We start from the raw sequence: 21,829 nt of genomic DNA, 5'->3' as shown, positions 1-21,829 counted from the left end.
GCCCGTTCAGTGCTGCCGTAACGCCTCCCGCCAAGCGCGTCCAGGCAGGTTTCAATGCCACGTGTCGTCGTGTGTGCGTGTGTGTGTGTGCATGTTGGTGCCCACGCTTGTCAAAGCGCGGCAGCCGGGGAGAGGAGCTCCCCAACTGGGAGGCGAGGAGGTCTGACCGGCGCCGGCCCGGCGGACGCGCACGTCACGTCTGTACATGTCCGTGCGTCGCCGTCTCGTGCGACTCATCCCCAGCCGTTCCTTCTTGCCCTCGACTCCGAGGGTATAAAAAGCTGCTGCCCCGGAGACTTCGATTTCTTCCTTCGAGTAACGTGGTCGCCCTGACCGGCTGCTCTTTTGCGATGCCAGAATAAACAAGTTGTTCTGTTGCCAGTCCACTCATCCTTTGCCGGGACCTTCGGGTGTTTCCAGCTTTGCCCCAGGCCGCCAGGCCAACGCTACCCTTGGGGCTTGCAACCCATTTGCAACACTACACAGGGAGTATGAATATATTAGAAAACTTGATTTTCAATCCACCGCGTGAAATGTTAATGCACTCAAGTGTCCATTCTCACTCCACCACATGATATAGTGACCTAATATAATGACCTAATAAAGCTGGTCGCGTTGCAGTGACGCTGATGGCACATACGTGTAAGAACGGGCCATTTCTCGTACACTTGTTTTTCTCCACAAGTGTGGTTCCGTGCAGCGAGCATTCTTCTGTGTCCACACGTGTGCTTTCGGTGCGAGGGGGGGGGGGGGGGGGGGGGGGGGGGGCGTCCTTGGCGTCACCCTCAGTTCTGCGATCGGACCGATGAGCGCCTACTTCGTTAGCTTATTGGTGTGGTCGTTAGGGCCGCGGGCAATGTCCCGCTACCCGAGGTACGAACTGGGGAGCCGCGCGGCGTCTCCTTTCAAGTGGGCCCGCGCACGTGCACCCGTGAGTGTGTGCGTTTGTGCGCTTCCGGTGCATTGCAAATGCGTGGTAGCCTGCGGCGCTGGGAGCCGACTCAGCCATGTGGCGGACGAGAAGGAACCAGTGTGTGTGCGATGCTCGACGGTGCGAGTGCGCGAGCGGTGTGCGAATTTGCGAGTATGCGTTTTGGCGTGTAAATAAGTTTTTGTAAATATATCCTCTTGTATTTCCTTCACACGAGTGTTTAATCGTTTTATTTCTTCAGCGCGTATTTGTGACATTAATCGTTTCTCACATACGTTACTCGACTCACCTACTGAGATCGAGCAGACGCATTGCACAATGTGCCGAGATCACCGGATGGCGTACATCCTGTGCTGCGCGCCCCCTGACGGCACACTTACACCTTTTGGCCCACATGTATACATTCGTTCTACTTTTCTGAGTTCGGGACCTGCTGAAGTAGTTTACTGTTATCCAGAATACACGTATGTGACATTGCAACGATGCATTGATCGATTAAGAAATAAGAAAGTCGCACTGTAGTTTTAAAGACCAACAATCCTAGCCACTACGCGAGAACCTATGACGAGATCACGCGAAGTCTCGCCAAGCACTGGGATAAGATGGGCACGTGACGCACCAAGCTACAAACGCGGCGCAAAACTTCTCGGCACATACGCACGGCGAGCCCGACGACCCACAGCTCTTGTTCGGGCACGTCCGAAAGTAGGGCAATTTGAATCCACTAGCCGAATAAAATAAGCGCAATAGGTACCGTTACGCCTGGCAGTTTAAAGCGTCTAGCAAACAAAGTACCAAGAAGAATCTAACCAGAAGCTTCACGCGCACACAAAGCATCCAAAGTACAGCCATGGACTAAAGTTTGAGGCATGCAGGTTCGCAGATAAAAAGGAAAATAAATATTTGTGCGTCTACTCGCTAGTCGCTCAGTTAGCATTCTAGAGGATGGAGACCGCATGTCCACTCGTTCTTCAATGCCGTTCATCTAAATGCTTGTCCAAACACAGAAATAATTTTTCTCCCACGAACCCGTCCATGAGAGCACATACACCTCTCCATTAGCTTTAACAAAACAAAATCATGTGCGCGCCAGAAGACACCCACTATGCACTAGCACACATTCAAACAATCGTTTACACCACCCCGCCCATTCGGACAGAGTTCGCTGGCAATCAAAAAAATGATGAGGCGTGCACGTAACATGTGACGTGAGTCAGCTGCTGTGCAAACGGTGGGGGAGGAGCGGTAGGGGTGGATTTATGTAAACAAGACTGCTTCTGAGGTTGAGGAGGCACAGTCCTACTCCCATCAACACGGGATGGATGCAAGATTGTGCGACCTTCCTGTATGCTGACGTCATTACATAACAGACAACAACGAAGCTTCGCACTAGTAAGAACGAAGGAGGGTGGACTCTCCTTCTCCGGCGCACCTTACCCCGTCCCTCAACCGAAAAAAAAACCCTTCCCTCTAAAAACATTAGTCATACACACTTGAAACACAAAAACAAAGCAGCAAATTCCCCCAACCCCCTCCCCCTCAGAGGTGGCCTTCCAAACAACGACATCGGCGCTTGACAGCGACGTCACAGTCCTTTTGAGAGATACTCGCCGCTTCGTTCTAGAACTGAATTCGAATTCATTAACTTCGCGTCGCCGTAATTCGCGGATATGCCCTTACAAGCCAAAACTCGTACCCTGTCCGACGCGTCGTCTTCCGTGCCGCGGCAGCAGCAAAGGACACCATGCGCCGCCCCTTTCGCAATGGCCGGAGATGTCCTCAAAAATGACCGGCGCCAAAAACCGAAACAAATCCCGACAAGCGGAGATGTCGCGGGCAAGGCGGTGACAGGCCAGCGTGCAGCCGTTGCATCGTCGACGCTGCTTTCCCTTGGCTGCGGGATACGCTCGGCCAACATCAGCGGAAGCGATGACACACGCTGCGCGAGCACTCATTCAATCGCGGACACCACGCAGACGCCGAGATTGGCTCCGAAGTGCGCGCACATACTCCGGCGCAAGCGAAAAGGCGGGACCGCTACTCGGGCTCCGGAAGAGAGCAGCGCATTCGCGGCGGCGCTTCCTTCGGCTGCGCTAATCGCCAAGGCCGGAGGGGAAGGGCGAGAGAGAGATGAGCACGCCGGCGCCTGCCCGGCAACTACGCGCCGCAAACACGGCGACCACGTGGCGCCGCTGGCCCGACGCCAGACGCATCCCGCCGCGCCACCCCAGAAGCTAGGAGTTCGCCGACGACCGCAGCTGCGCGCCCGCCACCGCCGTGAATTGCCGGCGTTCCAGCATTCCACAGCTGCCGTCAATTGCACCGGCAGCGCACCGAAGGTACGCAATTGGAGCAGCCGCACTTGTTTTCGGGACGTAGACCCCGTGAGAGCGATCCTCTCTCGCGTCTGCTGCGGTCTGTCGGCGCGCTCGTGATGAATCGGCGGCGACAAATTACACCGGCAAGCTTAGATGGAGTCACGCAGTGCACCCTAACTGTTTACGGCTGGTTTATGGTTTGTTTTGGTTTTCGTTGTTTGCGTTTAACGTCCCAAAGCGACTCAGGCTACGAGCGACGCCGAAGTGATGGGCTCCGGAAATTTCGTAACGTGTACTGACATCGCAGTGTAATGTACACGGGCCTCTAGAACTTCGCCTCCATCGAAATTAGACCGCCGCGGCCTGGATCGAAGCCGCGTCTTTCGGGTCAACAGCCGAGCATCGTGATCGCTGAGTAACCGCGGCCGGGTACCGGCACGAGGCACATGGAGACGGATGCATGTGATGAGACGATGGTGAGAAGGCAACTCATTGCCAGCCCTAGGCAAGTCAAGAGCAGTCTCGTCATGAAATCAGACGGCAATTTCAAGTCGCTGCAGGATCACATCCACCCATCCACTGGCTTTCACAACGCAGCAGATGTGAGTTTGGGTAAGGATCAAGAGAACCGTAAATTCTTTCTTTCTTGATATTGTCAGCCCTACTGAAGGAACATGACAGGAGTGGAAACTAAACACAAAACAAGCAACGCCAACAAATCTGATTCGGTTGTGGGTTTCTCAGTGGGCACAGGCCACCAACTGCTGCGGCGCACTCAACTGCGCACCAAGGAAGCAGACCTGCAAGTTCACATAGGGGAGGTCTATTGACGTCCCCCCAGCGGGCACAGACACTCAATAGTCACCGCATCCCTGGGGCGAGGATTCGCTGCGCGCTCGGAGCGACCAATGCGCGCCGCTACCACGCCGCGGCAGTGTTGTGATCTGTCTCTCGTGTCGACCGTTGGCCCGTCCGCAAGAGAGAGGGCATCAATGCAAGTTACGCTCGTCGGTGGTCGCTGGACACGCTCGAGCCGCTGCAGCTCAGAGGACCCCGCGCTGGCGAGATGGGTATGCACTGTCTCGAACGGCAAAGGCCGCCGATAAGAACAGTATATCGTACGCACCTTGCGATATCTCGGACGAGCCTCCCTCTGGCCTCCGCTCGCCAAAGTGCAGCAATGGCAGAGAGCATTGCGAAACCGGGGTCGGTCGAATCAGAGTGATTAGTCACCCAGCCACATTGTCTGAGGCGCGAGACGCCGGCAACGGCGAAAAGCCCGATTTCCACAACGTGAAGTGTTCAGTACCTATTTACTAACTGAATACGACAGACAAAAGCAATCAATTCAGTGCATATCATACGTTGTAAAGAAGAAAAAAAACAGTCAAAATCAAGCGTGCCAGAGGTAATGTATGAAGAACAACAGTGTACACAGGCAAAAAAAAATTTCAAAAGAAAAATATAATTTCGCTAGCACACCACGCTCCCGTAATATATAATCGCGTCTAAATTATTCAAAAAACCGTCAGGGTAGAGACTGAATTATGGAATCGGGAAGCACATTGCATCCTTTGATCGAAAGAAGCAAGTAATTGTGGAGATGTCCTGGACCTGTGCACAGGCATGGCCATCGCTGGAAAAAACCACAGAGCGCTGTGCATAATATATTGCCGCAGTACAAATAAATCCAGTGGCGCCATACTGCTGCCGAACTGTTTTAGACGGGAATTGCCATGGCTTGCCCACTCGAGGCGCTAGAGATTTTGTCATCTTCCACGCTCGAGCTCCCTGCTGTCTTGCACGCCCAGCACGTCTAATTAAACCTGGTTTGTGTGCTTCGACCGTTTGTCGGTCTCAGTATATTAAGGCTCTTCGTTTCCGGGTTTTATCTTTTTTTTTTAAATCCCGGGGGTAAAAAACAGGTTTTATTTTCAAAGCTTGTGTTTGGGGAGAAATCGGGCTTTTTTAAATTTTCCACAGAATAAAGAGCAAACAAAAATGTTCATTCTTGAAACTTGAAAGCTAGCCGTTCGCGAAAATTGTGGTCAACATGCAGACGCTGTTGCACTCACATTTACTTTTTTTTCAATGAATAGAGCTGTGCCTACTTAAGCTATGCCAAAAAGTGCGCGCGCGTGCGTGCGTGTGTGTGTGTGTGTGTGTGTGTGTGTGTGTGTGTGTGTGTGTGTGTGTGTGTGTGTGCGTGTGCGTGTGTGTGCGTGTGCGTGTGCGTGTGTGTGTGTGTGTGTGTGTGTGTGTGTGTGTGTGTGTGTGTGTACGCGCGCGTGTGTGTGCGTGTGTGTGTGTGGGGGGGGGGGGGGGGGGGTTTAGGGCATAAGCTGCTGACTCTCATCCGCCGAACACAGGGTTGGTAAGGTCTCACTGTTGTGCTTACGGACTAGTTCTTCAAAAAAAAAGTTTTCTGATCACATTTCCTTCTTTTAGAATGTAACTACTCTTGATATCTACAACTGCATTTTCTCCTAAGAGCAAGCAGGGGTGGAAATGGACTTGTTTGTCGCAAACGAAAATGGGCATGCATTCAGCACCAACAGCGAATGACCCTTGTTCTGGCTAGCAGGGAGGACGGGCAGGAATCGCATCCCAGGCGACAGCGCTTTCTATCTGACTTTCATAGAAGCCTGGGGTGGGTGTTGACTCAGACTGGGGCAGTCGAAAAAACGCTGTATCGTTTCGACAGCTGTCCTCTTGGAGCCACAACAAAGGCAGCCTCGACATTCCGGATTTTGCGCAGATTAAGGCGGAAGCATCCTGGTTTCGTTTTCATGAAAAGTGGGAGTGTGGGTGTCTGCAATGAAGGGTTGCCTTTTACTGCCGAGAAAGTTCTCACGGGTGTAGCAGGATTGCCCCGACTGCATTTTCGGGTAGAAAGTGATTCGCTTTTAATGGCGCAAGGGCAGGTGGTTCAAAGAACGCCCTGGATAACGCGGTTTCGGCCCACTCGAAGTGGGGCCAGAAAACCCATTTTCCCACCAGGACAAGGGAAGCTTCTACCCACCAGAGAATAGTGTACCCTGCGGCACTGGTAATTGAACCCCGTCCGTCCTGCATACGATGTGGATGTTCTCCTAGACTACCGCTGGGGTAACGCACTAACGTAAGGCGCGTCAGACGCGCTCAGTGGCAATGGGTTCTTTCGCGCCGCATTCGGGGAAGGGGCAGCTCCCTAAAGTGCCCGCGCATGCTTCCCTTATCCTGCCCACCCAGTCAGTTCCCTCCTGCACCCAGAGGACTGCTGGCTTTATTTCGAACGACTACATCCTACTTAGCCTTACTAAGCTTCGTACGTAGCCAAACTTAATGATGAGACGATACATCGTCTGACCGGGTGTGCCAGTGATGTAGGATATAAGCCGAAACATCTTCGGCTTCCCTTAGAAAGCACTGATCTCCAAGAAAAGAAAGTGAAGAAGGCATCCATAGGGAGCAAGACCTCTTTTCGTAGGCTAGTTTGCTAGTGATCTTTAGAATGAGCACGTCCGTTGTGTCCTTTCTCTGTCTTGGTCGACTAAGCGCCCACGTATTCCAAACTCCACAGGGAAGCCGCCAGCCTTCACATTGTATTCCGAGCCGCTCGGTTGGTGGTCTACACCCCGCCACTAGGCCCTGAAAGCTCTTCTTATGACTGCATCATGCCAAGCGAGCGGCAGGAAACATTAGCCTTTCCGGCTCGATCTGTCCCTCGTTGCCAAAAGGTGCAAGCGTAACAGATCAGCGCAGGAAACAGCGACTTCCTGCCTGTGTCCGCTCTGTCGGCGTCAGAGCACGTTTCATAACTTCGTTCCGTCATCGGCGCCTCCGTGTACAGGGGCCGCAGAAATGGCACTAATGAAGGGCAGGAACCACGTCGGTTCTCGAGGCGACTTCCGACGTCCCATCCCTGCATGCACGAATTATGGGACGGTGCAAGTCCCCTCAATGCATATTCTTCTCTTTCGCATTAGTGCGTGTCATCCGTGACCTCCGCGCGCACTTATGGCGCATTACCACCAAGCTGAGCCCCAGCGGGTCGCGGATTTTTTGGTGCAGGGATATTGAAGTGCACGGAAGTTTGCAACCATCATCCTTATTCAGGCCACCTGAAAGTTTGGGGCTTCTTGTTACCCGTTATCTCCTTCTTCAGGAGGAGGATAAACTTGCTTTTACCAACCGTGCTTAGCTGTTTTTGTCAATGTTCGTTTTCCTCCAATTGCGCCCCCCCCCCCCCCTGCAATAAAGCCCTTGTGGTGCTAAGGGTACTTGTGTAAAGAAATAATAAATAAAACTTTATTTTCGTCGACAAATGTAGCAGATGGTGTGGGGTTATAGCCCCATCAAGTGGCCATGGGCCCGTGGCGTCCGGCGACTTCTAGGGCCCTTGTCACAACCGAGATCTGTGTGTCCGAGTCGGAACTGAGCAATGCGGCCTCCCACTGGTCTGGATTCGAGAGCTGCAAACCTCGCAGAGGCGAGTCCTGAGGGCAAGCCCAGAGTATGTGGGATAGAGTGGCATGTTGGCCAGGTAGTTGGCAGGAGGGGGAGTAGACCCCAGGGTATATGCGGGCACATATCGCGGGGTTGGGGAAGGTGTTCGTTCGGAGTTGCCTCCACGCAACCTCTTGGAGTTTGGTGAGAGAAATATGTGCGGGGGAATACAGAAGTCTACCTAAGCGGTAGTGCATGGTTATGTGATGAAATGTAACCATACGACCTCTCACCGTCCGCAGGACGGTCAACAACACAACCCGGTCGACGAATCCTCGGGCATGATTGTGGGCCGCCTCGTTCCCTGGATGGGATGAATGCACAGGTACCCAGATCAATTGGATCGGGCGGAGTTCGTCCTTGGTGGAGCGGAGGAGAGATAGGGTGACGGGGGAGACCCGGCCTTTGGAGATATTACGAATCGCAGATTTAGAGTCGCTGAAGATGGTTTCTGCAGAGGTGGAGACCATCGCCAAGGCTATGGCCGCCTCCTCGGCCTCTTCCCTTCTTCAGACGACCTCTTCTGACGATCTGACGGGAATGAAGCATTCAACCAACGGCCGTCCCCAGAAGTTTACAACCGCGAGCGAAAAAGCATCGCGATCGGGGTATTCGGTGGCGTCGACGTAGACCACTGTCTGATCTGTTAAATACTTTTTATGCAGAGACTTAGCCCTGTCCTTGCGGCGGCGACATGATACTCTGGACGCATGCTTTTCGGGAGAGGGGTAACGATAAGGTTGCTGTAAATATAGGACGGAAGCTGGGCCTTGTCGGCGACGGTTGTTTCGAAGCTTATTCCAAGCTTGTCGAGTATGTGACGTCCCGTGGAGGTGTGGGTGAGACGCTCGTACCGAGAAGTGAGATGAGATTCCCAGAGCTAAAAAAATTGTCTGTGGTTTAGCTCTGGTTAAACCTGGAGTAACGCGGTAGTTACATCTGGCCGTGTGGAACTCGCCCAGTCGAATTGCTAAGTTTCGCCGCTCCGTTTCGCTGGGCGTTCCTTCATCTTCGTCCCTGGATGTTCCCCCTCTCCGCCCCCCCCCCTTCCCCACTCGGTTTCGCCGGCGCCCCGTGCCGCCGGCAGCTACTCCGCACCCTGTGACCAACCACGTGACCAGCAACGGTGGCCACGCTGAAGGCTCGAAATGCTAGCGTAATGTAGGTATCACTACAAAAAACAAAACAAAACAAAGATGCCTGCAACGCCTTTCCTTTGGGATTTCATTCCCAGGCTCTCCAGACAATGAAAAATACAAACGATGCGGCAGGCACCTGTCAACACGAAACCAAGAACAGCTCGGTGCTCCGCCGTGGTGAAAACGGCTGCAGGTGCCTTTCTCACTGGTGACGCCAATAGACAGTTTTAGTTTCACGCACGTAGAGCTCTTACGGGTGACCAGTGCGCATGCGCAGAACGCAAAGGGGTATGCGCGAGTCTCACGGACGTACGTGAGATTCGGATTCTTACGTTACAGTCTTTGCGTTACTTGCGTACGTAGCGTTGACAACATGGCGGCGCCCTGCCCTCTCACTTCGCATCGATAACAGCTTCGTAGCTAATCCCTCGACGCGATATCGTGTTCTAAACTGTTGCATTCGCCTTCAATTTGCCCAATTCTTACCCTTGCATAAATTTTCAAGTGACAAATAGCTTTTGTTTTTGAGATATAAAGGCGATTTCCCACCTGTTAAGCCTAACGAAGCAGCACTCCGACGCAATTCGTCTGGCTTGGCTTTCACTCGTCTTGTCTTAGAGTGGCTACAGCAGTGTCTGCATCTGGCAGTAGATGGCGCTAGGAAGAACGCGCGGCTAGTGTTCCTGTATGTGCTCCCGCAGGGTGCGGGAGCATATACAGGAACACTACGCGCGGCGTCTGTCGCATACGTGCAACTAAAATGGTTCGAAACGACATGCGCGTATGCTACGTAGACTTCTCACGTTTGCGTACGTGAACTGTACGTACGTGAAACTAAAACTGCCTAATGATGTCGTGCAGCCGCGACGCTCCTGCAACGGCACTGCGCATGTTGCGTGCGTGGAAAACTACTCGACCGAGCCACGGCACTACCCGGAAAGTGACGTCAACGAAAGACGTGTGGTGCCGGCATGAAAACAAAACAAAAGAAAAAACGTCCACAAAAACCACCTACTGATGTCTGCCGCGCTTATCACTGCTCCGCGACGAAGAGAATCAATCCAAACTCGACTCTTCTTTAGCTGCGTCGACGGGACGTATACAACTGCGATATATCACCGGCAGCACCCAGCGAAATGCTATCCCGCATTCCAAGCGTTGCGAGAGTCCCGACCGGAAAACCCGATAGACGTATGCCGCGTTTTCTCAGCGTCGACTCGCGATATCGCCAGGACGCCAAGTCAACGTAAGTTGACACATTAAGACAGATAGAGGGAGTAAATTCTGACAAGATAACCGCAGAAGGGCGACCGCAAGAAGCCGTATACGCCTCATACACGATCATTTCGAATACCGTCGACAATCCATCGGTATCGAAGCGCTGCTATACGGGGAGCTCCGATGGCAGTCGATTTTATTATAGTATTGAGTAAACGGAACACCGCGGAACTCCATTAAGATCTCGGGGGCCTTCGAGCGGGGCTGCGTCACGGGCTGCGTCACTCTCGGACGCGGAGCATGGGGCAACGCGTTGGGGAATAAAATTCCTGCGGTATCAATTCTGAAAAACACGAAAATTTGATATTACAACTTATTTTGCAGAAAAAAAAATGTCGGACTACAAAACACTGCAGTAAGCATAATACCATTGTTGCTAGCGATACAAAAAACAAAAAAGTTATTAGATCTATGCTTACTGGCTTAACGCGTCACATTCAATCGGCCGTACGCCATTGTCTGGAAGAGGGTCATTTGACGGCGAATAGTCGCTGCGTTCTTAAGTTGCATCCGACTACAGTATCCCGTGGTCCGTTGAATTTGACCTCGAGCCAACCGGACTATCGCCGAACACTCGTGACATTTATTGGGCCCCGCCCATAATCGTTCCGTGGGGCGGTATTCGCTTTTCTGGGGATACACGAAGCAGGTCGCCCGTCGCGAGGTATCGAGGCAACCGGTGTGCATTAAACTCGAGGGGCCGTCGTCGAGGAACGTTTTCCCAGGTGCGGCAAATCTTACGCCTGTTTGCAAACCGAGCGCGAAGCAAAATGCGCCACCCTGCCACCTGAGGATGCATTGCGCGTCCAGCCGCGCCGTTTCCTGGCCGCGATCTGGGCCGTTCAGCGCCATGCATGGCTCAATTCATTCAAGCCGCTTCCCTCGTGGACACGTACGTCCACAACCTCCTGGGCACCGGCGTGCCATAGGCCCTTTCAATTTGAACGGAATTCTCATTTATTCTGAAAGCGCATTTCCGATTGATTACTGTAAATGTCCCCAGAATGCTGGCGAGCCAGGTTTAGGGACAGGCAAAACGTAATTGTTTCACGCGCGTAATCATGAACTGTACACAGTGTAACGAAGTTATCTAGCCTGTTCTGTAACGTACTGCCAAGTCACCGAACCAATTGAACTTGGCCAAGATCAACATCATCAATCAAAATCATCAATCAATCAATCACCAACATCGATCCATGTCGTGTATGAAAATTAACCGGTCCCAACGCGACATGTGTATCTCCAGCTGGCAGGCGCCTGGCGCTCGGACGTGGACAACTTCAGAAAAGCTAGTGTTCCTATATTTTCTGGAATTTTCATGAGCTTTGCAGAAAATTTTGCTTTTTTGGCGGAGAGAGGAAATATTGCGAACAGACTTTTCGCTAAAACTTCCGTTCTTTTACAAAGCAGAGCTATATATCCAGAAAAATTTACGTCTATGTTAAACAGGTTTTTTCTTCTTGTCTTCTGAAAAAAAAGTATAATATCGAATTTTCGACTGCAACGTTTTCTCCCTTTTCCTTTCTCTTACAGGCTCAAAGTGTTACGCATATTTCTTGCGTAAATTTAAAATTCGCGCCAAGCTTAACTGTTACGGCGTCATTCCTATCAAAAAGGTCTATTTTCAGGACTCGCACTTTTGACAAACGCGACTCCTGACAACATACGAAGTTCCAGAAAGCATTCGCATGCTTTAACAAAAAGCTTATTAGCAAAACAAAACATTCAGCTTTAACGAAAAGCTTATTATCAAAAGAAATAAAAAGCTTAGAATTATAAAACCGGCTCAGTTTCCCTGCTACGTTACAAGTTCATATTTTTCACACACTGAATATGGAGAAGCGAGAAGCGTCCTTTCTCTCTCAACATTCCCAGGGCGTCAACCGATCCAAACAACCGGGGCGAGGAAAAAGCGGCGCAAGGACATTTTCTTGGAAGCCTGGCGTGGTGCAAAGCGTCTCGCAAGTCACGACACGGGCTCGCTGGTGGCAGAACCGCACAAGGAAGGAGCTGGCACAGTTGCATACAAGAATGCCGACGTGAGCCTGTCGGTTTAGTACACATTAAAATATTGCTACAAATGGATTTTAAGGAGCAGCAATGCCAGAGTATAAGGAACACACAAAAAGCATTTTTCTTTTGCATTTCCCAGGACTACGTTTCTGCCTCTCTCTCAAAGTAGCTCCTGCACAGTGACCACCAAACACCCTCCGCCCCATACAGCGCCCTCTCATGGGCCCATCTGGACTGTAGGAAAGTGGGTGGCGCATTCTTTCGAGCAGATCCACTCACGCATCCACCTGCAGAGCATTCTCACTGCTGGAAGGGGAGAGCGCGAGTTTCACCTCAGGAAAGGGTAGGACACCCGAGGCGGTGCTTCAACTCGCACAGCTTGCCGCCCAGAAACACTCAACCGGTGGTCGGCTGGAGCGAAATAACATGCTGCCGTAATACGGGCACAAACGGGCGAAAGAAAAGAAGTGCTGCACGACAGCGACCACAAGAAACGCGGCGTCTGTTCCACGCTTTGCTGACGAACCCGCTGCAGCGTCCCAACACCAACGCGTGAGGATGTTTACGCACGGGGAGAGCGGTCCCGCCGCGAAGAGGGAGACCTTGGTCCACAAGCACAGCGCGAAAGGAGGAGTGTGCGCTGTAAATCACGGGGCCACGCAGGTCCCGCATAGAGGAGCGACGTGCCTGCTTCATCTGGCAAGAAGCACGAAGCGAAAAAAACACCAGGGCGGGTATGACTATAGGAGCATTTCCAAGCATTTAGTTTTCCGGCTTTTTTCTTTTGTCAAAGAATCTAGGGGCGATTGATTGGATTGATGCGGAGGAAATGAGAAATTATTTTTCATTCACCAGCCTATCCCACGCAGAAAGTGTCACACTGATAGATCGCGGCGAGTCCCCATTCCAATACCGGCAGGTGGCTGTTTTAAACGCAACCACAAGACATGGCTAGGTGGCTTGAGCCACCGCCCGATTTAAAGGGTTCAGCCGTATTCATCCATCCATCCACCCATGGGCAGGGCTTGTGCGACCCGTGTTGCTCCTCCTGAGCAATGCGAGAAGAAACAGCTCCAGCAAGCCCCATACTTGCGCAGATATTTCTTCAAGAGGCTGTCTGCATCTAGGCCTGCTACTGCCAAAGTCATTTCATTTTTGCTGAAGCAATCTTCAGCCAGATGCTAGCGGGCTTTGGCGCCGTGAGAATGTTTGTACCATGCGCCGCCGTCAGGCCTCGGCAACAGTCCGGCAGCCCAGCAGCGTGCAAGGTCTCTCTCTTCCAGCGAGAGGGAGATTTATGGAAAGCAAAGAGCTCTCTTTTACCACCTCCGCGTTTTCAGCCCCGCGGCTCTGACCTGCCTCCCACTAGGGTCGCCGCACGGCGGACGTGTCCACCAGTGGCTTTGTTAGTTTGCTTGAAAGTCTGTACGTTTGCGGAAACAACTCTGCGGTGCCCGACATTATGACATGGTGTCCCACCTCGCAACGGTGCAAAAACAAAAAAGCGACCGGTGCAAAAAGTAAAGCGGCTGCTGAAGATGGCTAGAGACACGCCATCTTGCGTTATTGGCCTACGGGGACGTACCATGACCGACAGGATTGAGCCCATCGAAGCCGCTCACGGGACGACAGTTGCGTACGCTTGTTCCGGCGTTTGCCGCTGTCTTTTCACCGCGGGGCGTCGACAGTAAGAAGACAGCCGCAACGGACCTCGATGCCAAAGAACAAAGGTGCGCCCGGGACCCGAGTGAGGGTGAGACTTGGACTGGTGCAAGTCCAGACCCCGTAATCATTTTGGGAGCACACAAGCCGCGAGAACGTACGCCGCTATCGACAATGCGTATCGAATTGGAGCCATCGCAAAGTCGTGCAACGGCGCGTCTTCCCAGTTTCCTATAGGCTACGACGAAGACTGGCTGTCGGCGCCAAGCGGATTGCCGGCAGACTGCGGTCTTAACGCGGCCAGACCAAGGGGCTTTTAGGCGACACGACCTCGGTTTCCGCACCGGCAGTACCTCACCAGCCGAGACACCTCACGGCACTCAAGGACTCAAGCTGCAGCTCCATCTGATTGCCACCAGTGTCTCCGGGTGCGGGTTGCTTGCGCCGCACCACTGCGGGACGTAAAATAACGGAGATACGGTATCCCAACGTGTAGTAACTACCTCACCCAAGCGCCATCTAATGGAAGCACGACAGTGCGCCCTACCGGCGAAGGTCAAAAGGCAAGCGCGCTTCTCGTTCTCACACAGCCGTCCGTAGGTCTGTCTGGAGAGCTGGGTTTCTTCCCGCTCGCCCCGGATAACGAATTCAGGGAAAGACAGGCAACACAAAAGACGCCCCCCCCCCCCCCTTCCCGAGGCCGGAGGAAGAAAAACTGGCTGACAGCGAGGAGAACGTAAAACACCTTCAAGGACGTCGGGAAACCGGCGAGCGTGAGCTCCCTTTTGAGATGCAGACACCCCCCATTAAGGGAAAGGCAAAAGAAAGAAAAAGCACAAGCATACCAGGCACCCGAAAAACCAGCAGTACACGTTGGAACCCGATGGCAGTGCGGCCAGGAAGAGATAAGCAAGAATCGCGTTCAGCTTAGTCCAACCGAAATTAAGGAAATAAAAACTCTGCATAGTAGAGTACAGCGGTGCCTTTGAACCGAAGAACACACCGCGCTTGTTACGATACAACTGAAAACCGTCGAAAACCGCGAAAAATCCGCCTGACAGAGGCGCCCGGTGGAAGCCGTAGATGGCGATGGTGTGCGCACGGTTAAGCACATCAGTAGTAGACAGACAAGATATGATTTGAGTACTGCCGCACTGAAGGAGAATGTATAAAGTGTACGAGTGTTAATATAAGCCTAGAATGAAAGCGGGCCAAGGCATGACTTAAAGTGAAAAAAAAAAAACGCATGAAATAATTATGAGCGCCGCTAGAAAAGAAAAAAACACGGCCTCGATGCAAATAGGGTCTCAATTAAATCTACCTACATACATACCTACATACCAATCAATCAATCAATCAATCAATCAATCCATCAATCAATATCCAAATACACGCTTCGTGACGAAAAGACTTGAGAACTCGCACTGCAATACTGAAAGCTGACTGCGTCGCATTTTGAGGACACTATAGACGCGACTGTACATTTCCTACCAGCACTGAGAAGGCCAGAACCAAGAGTCAACGAAAACAGCGCTTTGAAATCAAAAGGGTGTGGGTGGTCGAAATTATTCCGGAGCCCTTCACTATGGCACCTCTACTTACTTTCTTCTTTCACTCCCTCATTTATCCCTTCCCTTGCGGCGGGGTTCCGGTGTCCAACGATATATGAGACAGATACTGCGCCATTTCCTTTCCCCAAAAACCAATTTAAAGAAATTAAAAAAAGAACTCGGTTCACGATTTTCTTCCCTGGTTGCTCGTTTACTTGGTGCTTCTATGCACGGACACAACTGAAATGTGTGCTCCGGAATTCAAAAACACGAACAGGACGCTATCCACCCCGGTCAAAGGAGGAGGTCCCTATTCTGTGCGAGTTTGTCGCTCGTGAAGCGAGCCTTCTTGTGGGGCAGACATAACAGTATTTTTAGTTAATTAAATAAAGTAATTTTGTTAAAGTACGTTTTCAGTATGTTTTTGATTTAGTTTAATTATGTTTTTAATTATGTATTTCGACCAGGTGATCGAAATTATTTCGGAGCCCTCCACTACGGCACCTATTTCTTGCTTCTTTCCCGGATTCGAACCCGACCACGGCGGCTGCGTTTTTATGGAGGAAAAACGCTAAGGCGGCAGTGTGCGGTGCGATGTCAGTGCATGTTAAAGATCCCCAGGTGGTCGAAATTATTTCGGAGCCCTGCACTACGGCACCTCTTTCTTCCTTTCTTCTTTCATTCCCTCTTTTATCCCTTCCCTTACGGCGCGGTTCAGGTGTCCAACGTTATGTGAGACAGATACCGTGCCATTTGCTTTCCCCCGAAACCAATTATTATTATTCTCGACTCAAAACGTCTTTTATCATTTTTTTTCTGCCAAATTTTTAGCTCATGGAGCTCGTTTTCGATATTCAAAGACCTCAAAGAATCAAAGTTGACCCTTGAATCAAACAGAATCAAAGTTGACCCTTTGTTTGTAAAATATTGAATTATTTCTGTATATAATGATTATATTTTTTACCAAAATGTGGAAATAACAGGGTGTGCCTTGGACCATTCCAAGCCCGCAGTTCTGGTGGCAACGGCTTACCCGTCAAGAAAACCTCTCATTCGGCGTGGCAAAGATTAATTCTGCTTCAACTAATTGTTCCTAGCACTAAACTGTAGAGAGATGCGCGAAAAAAAAAAAAAGGAATTCCCGCGCAACTTTCAAACTGCGCGAGTATAAGCGACGCAAGAGCACCGAACCCACACAAACCAGTTTCGTCAGCGCTTTAGGCGTGACACGGAAAAGAGAGCACGGAATTCAGGCGTAATTATCCAATCAGCAGCACATAATTACCTCACGGATGTTTAGTAGTAGTAATAGCTGTTTATTTAAAAAAAGAAGCACCCGAGTTGCAGCCGGCCGAGGTGAAAGGAAAAGGGAGAGGATAGCGAGGAGAAGTATAGAGGGGAGCGATAGCAAGAAACGGAAGAAGCGAGCTTTGTACACTATTTACAAAATACAAAATGTAATCCAGTAATCCATAAAGAAACTGTATAATCACGGCTATTTCACGCTGCAGTACCGCAAGAAAAAGAAGACGGCTTGCTGCTCACGCATAAGTTTAGAATTGTTCAACTAAAAACGCGATTGTTTTCGTGGCCTGTTTAGTTCGCTGTTTGTTTTTTTAAACTTCGTGAGTAGCTTAGACACGGACTTCTGATACCGTTACAGGAAAAGTTTCGCTGTATTTTTTATTGTCATTATGCACTCACCTAGTCTTGCACTGACCAAATCGTTTCGTTGCAGCTGATTTTGTAATCTCTGTTTTTATACCTGCATTTATATGACGCACTGTAGAGCGCAGTAAAAAATATTTTCCTTCAAGCAGCTTTCTTCCCAGCTGCGTGCACAATACACGCCTATCGAAAAGCCAGTTTCTAACCAGGGACGGTGGGCCACTCTTGGAGGTGGACAAACACAAAAGGCCATATTTAAAAACATACACTTATTTACGGGGATGAAAAATAGAAGCAGACACTCGTTCACGCACTGGCACAGCCGAGCTCCGCACGCACACTGCTCCCCGACTCCTTTCGTTGCCCTCTCGTCCACGCTTCGCGGCCCTCGTTTTGCGCTTGACAGCCGCGCACTTCAAGACACCGAAAACGCACAAATACGCGCGCACGTGCAGAAGCTCACTTTCCAAGAAAAGCGGGGAAAGGAGGGGGGGTCCCGAGTCGGCGCTTTGGCCGTCAAACGAGATCGAACGAGTAGCCGGGACGGGACGCGCACTGCCGCCCGACTCGGGTTGTAAAACGGAGGGGGAGGCCCTTGAAAGAATCAGACACGAAAAGGACGCTCCGCAAACAAGGGACCACGCCGGTGGACTAATGCCCCCAGCATTTTCAGTGTTTGTTCATTCTTCAAAGCTGCCGGCACGCCGCTTTATCGCTTTGTTTGCGATGCAAGATGCGACTAGATTTATCTCGATTGATCGCAGCCAGGCAGAGCCGATTCTATGTTGTTCCAGAATGTTCGAGTAACTTTGCAGGCTTTTTTTTTTTTACACCGCTTTGGGCGAGGAAAAGCGCCTTTCCGTCCTGCAACGTGTTGGGGAATGAACGGATCACTGGAAAACCCAATTAAAAATCAGCTCTCGCCCAAAAGAGAAATAAGCACTGAACAGTGCGGTTTCCCCCAACTTGGTCGCATTGGCTGCGTGAAGCTATGGCACGCAAAGCGCGATTTACTGCTGCGGAAAAAAGACTGCAGGGTGCACGTTTGACGATTTTGGCCTCTGAAAGCACGATGTCAAGCAACAGTCGCCTAACCCTCTTAGCACACTTTAGAAAACGCATGTCCACATTTCACACCCACAAGTATAGTCTCAAAATACTGACCCACAAGAAAGCTACGCGTTTTAGTTGCCGTTCGCGTGTCCTACGGACTTTTGTGCCCGGTAGTGCAATCCGGTCGCAATTTGCCCTCTCTTGGAATGCAGTCGTTACTCTTAACGACCATCGGCTATCTTCCCTTCGCACTAGTTGACCTACCCACCGTAAACTCCTGTTCTTTTCCCAGACTGTTCGTTGAGCTCGCGGGTTGTGGCACAAGGGGGCCAGAAAGCAGAGCACGCCCAGCAGCCGCAGCTTGGCCCTCCTCGATTTTCTTTGTAGCTCTTTGTCGGGGCTCCCCAAGCGGCCGCCACCCCGGCGCCCTTCTGCAAGGTCGCGTTCGAGCTGCAGAACAGAGCCGTACGCGCGGACCCCTGGGGTTTTGACAGGGGCTCGCGGGGAAATCTATTGCTTTTAGCGGCACACCCCGTGACGGCCAGATGGCCCGGAGACGGGCAGCGAAAGGTGGGAGCGCGACTGGGGCAGTGGATGTGATTCCCACTGTGTGTTCGCCTATCCTGCGATTTTTCTGTTATTTTTGTGCGTTTGTGTCGATGTTCCGAAAATGCAAACGCTAATTCGCAACGTCTTCACGGTATTAACGCGAGCATCGCGTGAATTCCTTGAGCACCGGCGTGCTATCGACTCCTTTAGTTCGAACAAAATTCTTCTGATTGGTTCTGACAAGCGCATTTTCTATGGGTTACAAAAAGCGCCCCCAGAATGCTGGGTTAAGAAGGGATTTAAGGGCGGCTTTTTGGCGCGGAAGGGAGGAGATACCGCCCTTTGTTTCGCCCCAACGGCGACCGCGAAGCCCCCGCCTCCGCTAGGCGCACCCTACTTCGGCCTGTTACCATGGGTCACTCAGCTGTCATCCAAGGAAAACTTCGCTGCGGCTCATATTGCGCAGTCTTACAGCAGCTACTCTCCTGCGCCCCTGCATAGCAGCGGTTTACCTAGCAGACTTTGGTCACATCCCTCGAACGGATTACCACTGTGCGGTTTTCGCGTGTGTCTGCTGCAACAAACGGCAACTTTTTTCCCACGTACCTCGTGTCCCTTCTTCCCCCTCCTGCCTCAATGGCAATGCTTTCCTTCGGGGCTTCCTAATCCCCTCGCGCGCCACTCGTCCCTTCATTTCATGATCTCCACTCCGCCCCTCAGCGGGGGATCTCGACGTTGCGCCTGTGCCCAGGGGTTGGCCGCAGTCGTCGGTGTAAACAGGGTGCGTGGACGCGTAGTACATCGCTATCTAAGGGCGGTAGTCTTCGACGCCGTGTTCACGACTGCGGCGCTCCGGACTCGTCCTCTTCTGCCGCCACCGCTTCACCCAATCTGGCGCCTCGTTTCCCTTGCCCTCCCGCTCTCTTCGCCATCGGGCGGTTTCGCTCCCGCCACCTTCTCGCCTAGGGCCGACTATCCGTCTCTTTGCGGGTATTTCATGCCCTCAGCCGCTTCGCGGCATCATGACAGTCCCTATGTGGCAGACCTGCCATCTATGTCCCTCCTCAGCAGTCCTATGTCCCTATGGTGTGGTGTTGTGTGGCGTCGTGCTAAGCTCCTTTTGGCATCACCACCTGCAGTCCCCATCACTCAAGTCTTGCCCACCAAGTGCCTTAGGGCCGTTGTACGATCGTTTCGGAGCGGCTTCCGCCTCGTTCGGCGAACGGATTTAAGTTGGTCAACTTCAACTTTCTGGCGGACGAGCGTATCCGGCCAGCGACCGGATTGCAGCTATTGGCTGCTTTTCCCGTGACGTCAGTGACGTGTCCAGCCCCTCCGCCTCGGTTCTGCCCTGCCGGGGCAAGATGGCCGTCCGTCGACTGAACTGGGGAGCGCGGCCTGGGCAGTGGCAGCGATGTCGCGAAGCATATTAAATTGGCCACATCTTGATATTGCCAGTGTTCAGAGCGACTGCAAACTTCGCCGCGTTCAGCAGTGGTGAGCGACAGTTCCACTAGTTGAATTCTATAATCATCTACGCTGACGGAGTTGACAGAGCGCCGCTTCAAACCGATGCAAGACCTATGCAGTGGCGGTGTCACGAAGTGTTTATTTCGAGTTGTTTGTGGTTGTTGCAAGCGTTTGTAATCCCTGCGAGGATCATCACGGACAGCGGCGAGTCACGGTGAATTTCTTGTGCGTGCATGAGCTGCATAACACAGTGACAAGTGTCCGCGTAGTGAACGTGATTGCGATCGGAGCGAGTGCTTTTACGTCAAGGCAGCGAAATGTGCACCTGCGAAAGCTCACGACGGACGCCGTGCTTTCCGAATGCTGAAATGATCGTGGCGTTGCGCACATAGTCGCATTCGTTGCGATGGTTGCAGTGATCGTGACCACACGACGTTATTTCTGCTACGTATCCATTACCATTTTGATCGCGATTCGTGCGGGCACTGCGCTCGAGTACTGCCGTGTGTGCGACGTGACACGATCTTGGCTGCACGGCCGTCGGACTGTTTTCTGCGGCGACAAAAGCAACGCTGCCATCCTTTTGCGTCTTGGTGCTCCATTCAATACATTTTGTAATTATAACTGCTCGGGTTACGAGTGGCCGGCGACACTGTGTGGCTTTTGCGAAAACATGGGTGTGCAGTGCAGATGTATATTCGGGGGCGTCATTTCTTTTTATTTCCTGCCCGCTGTGCAGACATTTGTCTGCAATAAATATTTGCGCGATGAATGGGTGACTGAACACTTCCTCTAACCATTTCGGTTTAGGTTGTGACAACATGGTATTACGCGATTGCGAACAAGAATCATTGCCGCATTTAAATCACGGCTAGTTCACTGTGTAGAATCTCTAATATGTGTTAACTCATGAGTCTACTCTTCAATGTGCATTCCACTCTGTTGCGCAAAAAAATAATAACTGTGGCAGCAGCTTATGGGGTATAAGCTGTCCACAGAACAAGTTTGGCAAAACGAGTCATGATGAAAGTATATATATATATATATATATATATATATATATATATATATATATATATATATATATATATATATATATATATATATATATATATAGAGAGAGAGAGAGAGAGAGAGAAAATCTTTCCCGTTGTTTATCTTTTTGCTTTGACAAATTCTTGGCAATGTGAAGAAGTGGGTTCTTGGTTTACACTGTAATCAGAAAAATTCGGTGACCTTGAAGCGCCTCATGAACCGTGACACTGTTTGTTGTTGATTTTGCTCACGGTCCCTTTCGATCAGGAGATCAGCGGTAGGAAAGTGGATGTGTGCACAATGCTATTCTTGCAGAGCAGCTCGTGAACTCGGCTTTGCTGGTGTTAAAGTGGTTATTCAGCAGCACTCCCTGGGACAGCCGCACCAGTTTGTTTAACAACACAATTTCGAAGCCTTGAGAAGGTGATGTCAGAATGCACATGCACCCTGCTACCTTCATTTGCCTGTGACTGCTTGCTACGGACGTCTGCTGAGTGACGGCGATGGCGAGCACAATCAGCTGTGTATCGACAGTGTAGAACACTTCCCAGATTTCCTTTCCCAGATTTCCCAGATATAGACGCATATTTGCACCTTCCCCAGTGATCGGCTAGGTTTCCTGGCCCACTTATCCTTTCACATTTGTGTGGTCACGACAGTACCATTCCTGCACAG

At 51.3% G+C, this 21,829-nt stretch overlaps 1 protein-coding gene across 4 annotated transcripts in view; it reads right to left on the bottom strand.

The window, feature by feature from the left end:
* The window catches only part of LOC144121834 (uncharacterized), a 263,637-nt gene that overhangs the window by 82,289 nt on the left and 159,519 nt on the right, over window positions 1–21,829 (bottom strand). Inside the window, exon 1 of one of the 4 annotated variants that reach the window (XM_077655249.1) lies at window positions 2,628–2,970. The exons of 2 other annotated variants lie outside the window; for them this stretch is intronic. In XM_077655249.1, coding sequence (XP_077511375.1) covers window positions 2,628–2,849 — 222 coding nt within the window. In that variant the 5' untranslated portion in view covers window positions 2,850–2,970. Of the gene's footprint in view, window positions 1–2,627; window positions 2,971–21,829 lie in introns of those variants that run through there. One more of the 4 variants, XM_077655247.1, reaches the window with a different exon arrangement.

The sequence above is a fragment of the Amblyomma americanum genome, chromosome 2, assembly GCF_052857255.1.
Source record: "Amblyomma americanum isolate KBUSLIRL-KWMA chromosome 2, ASM5285725v1, whole genome shotgun sequence".
Lineage (NCBI taxonomy): Eukaryota > Metazoa > Arthropoda > Arachnida > Ixodida > Ixodidae > Amblyomma > Amblyomma americanum.
The sequence above is the reverse complement of the archived record's forward strand: the minus strand, read 5'-3'. Positions and strand labels throughout refer to the sequence as shown.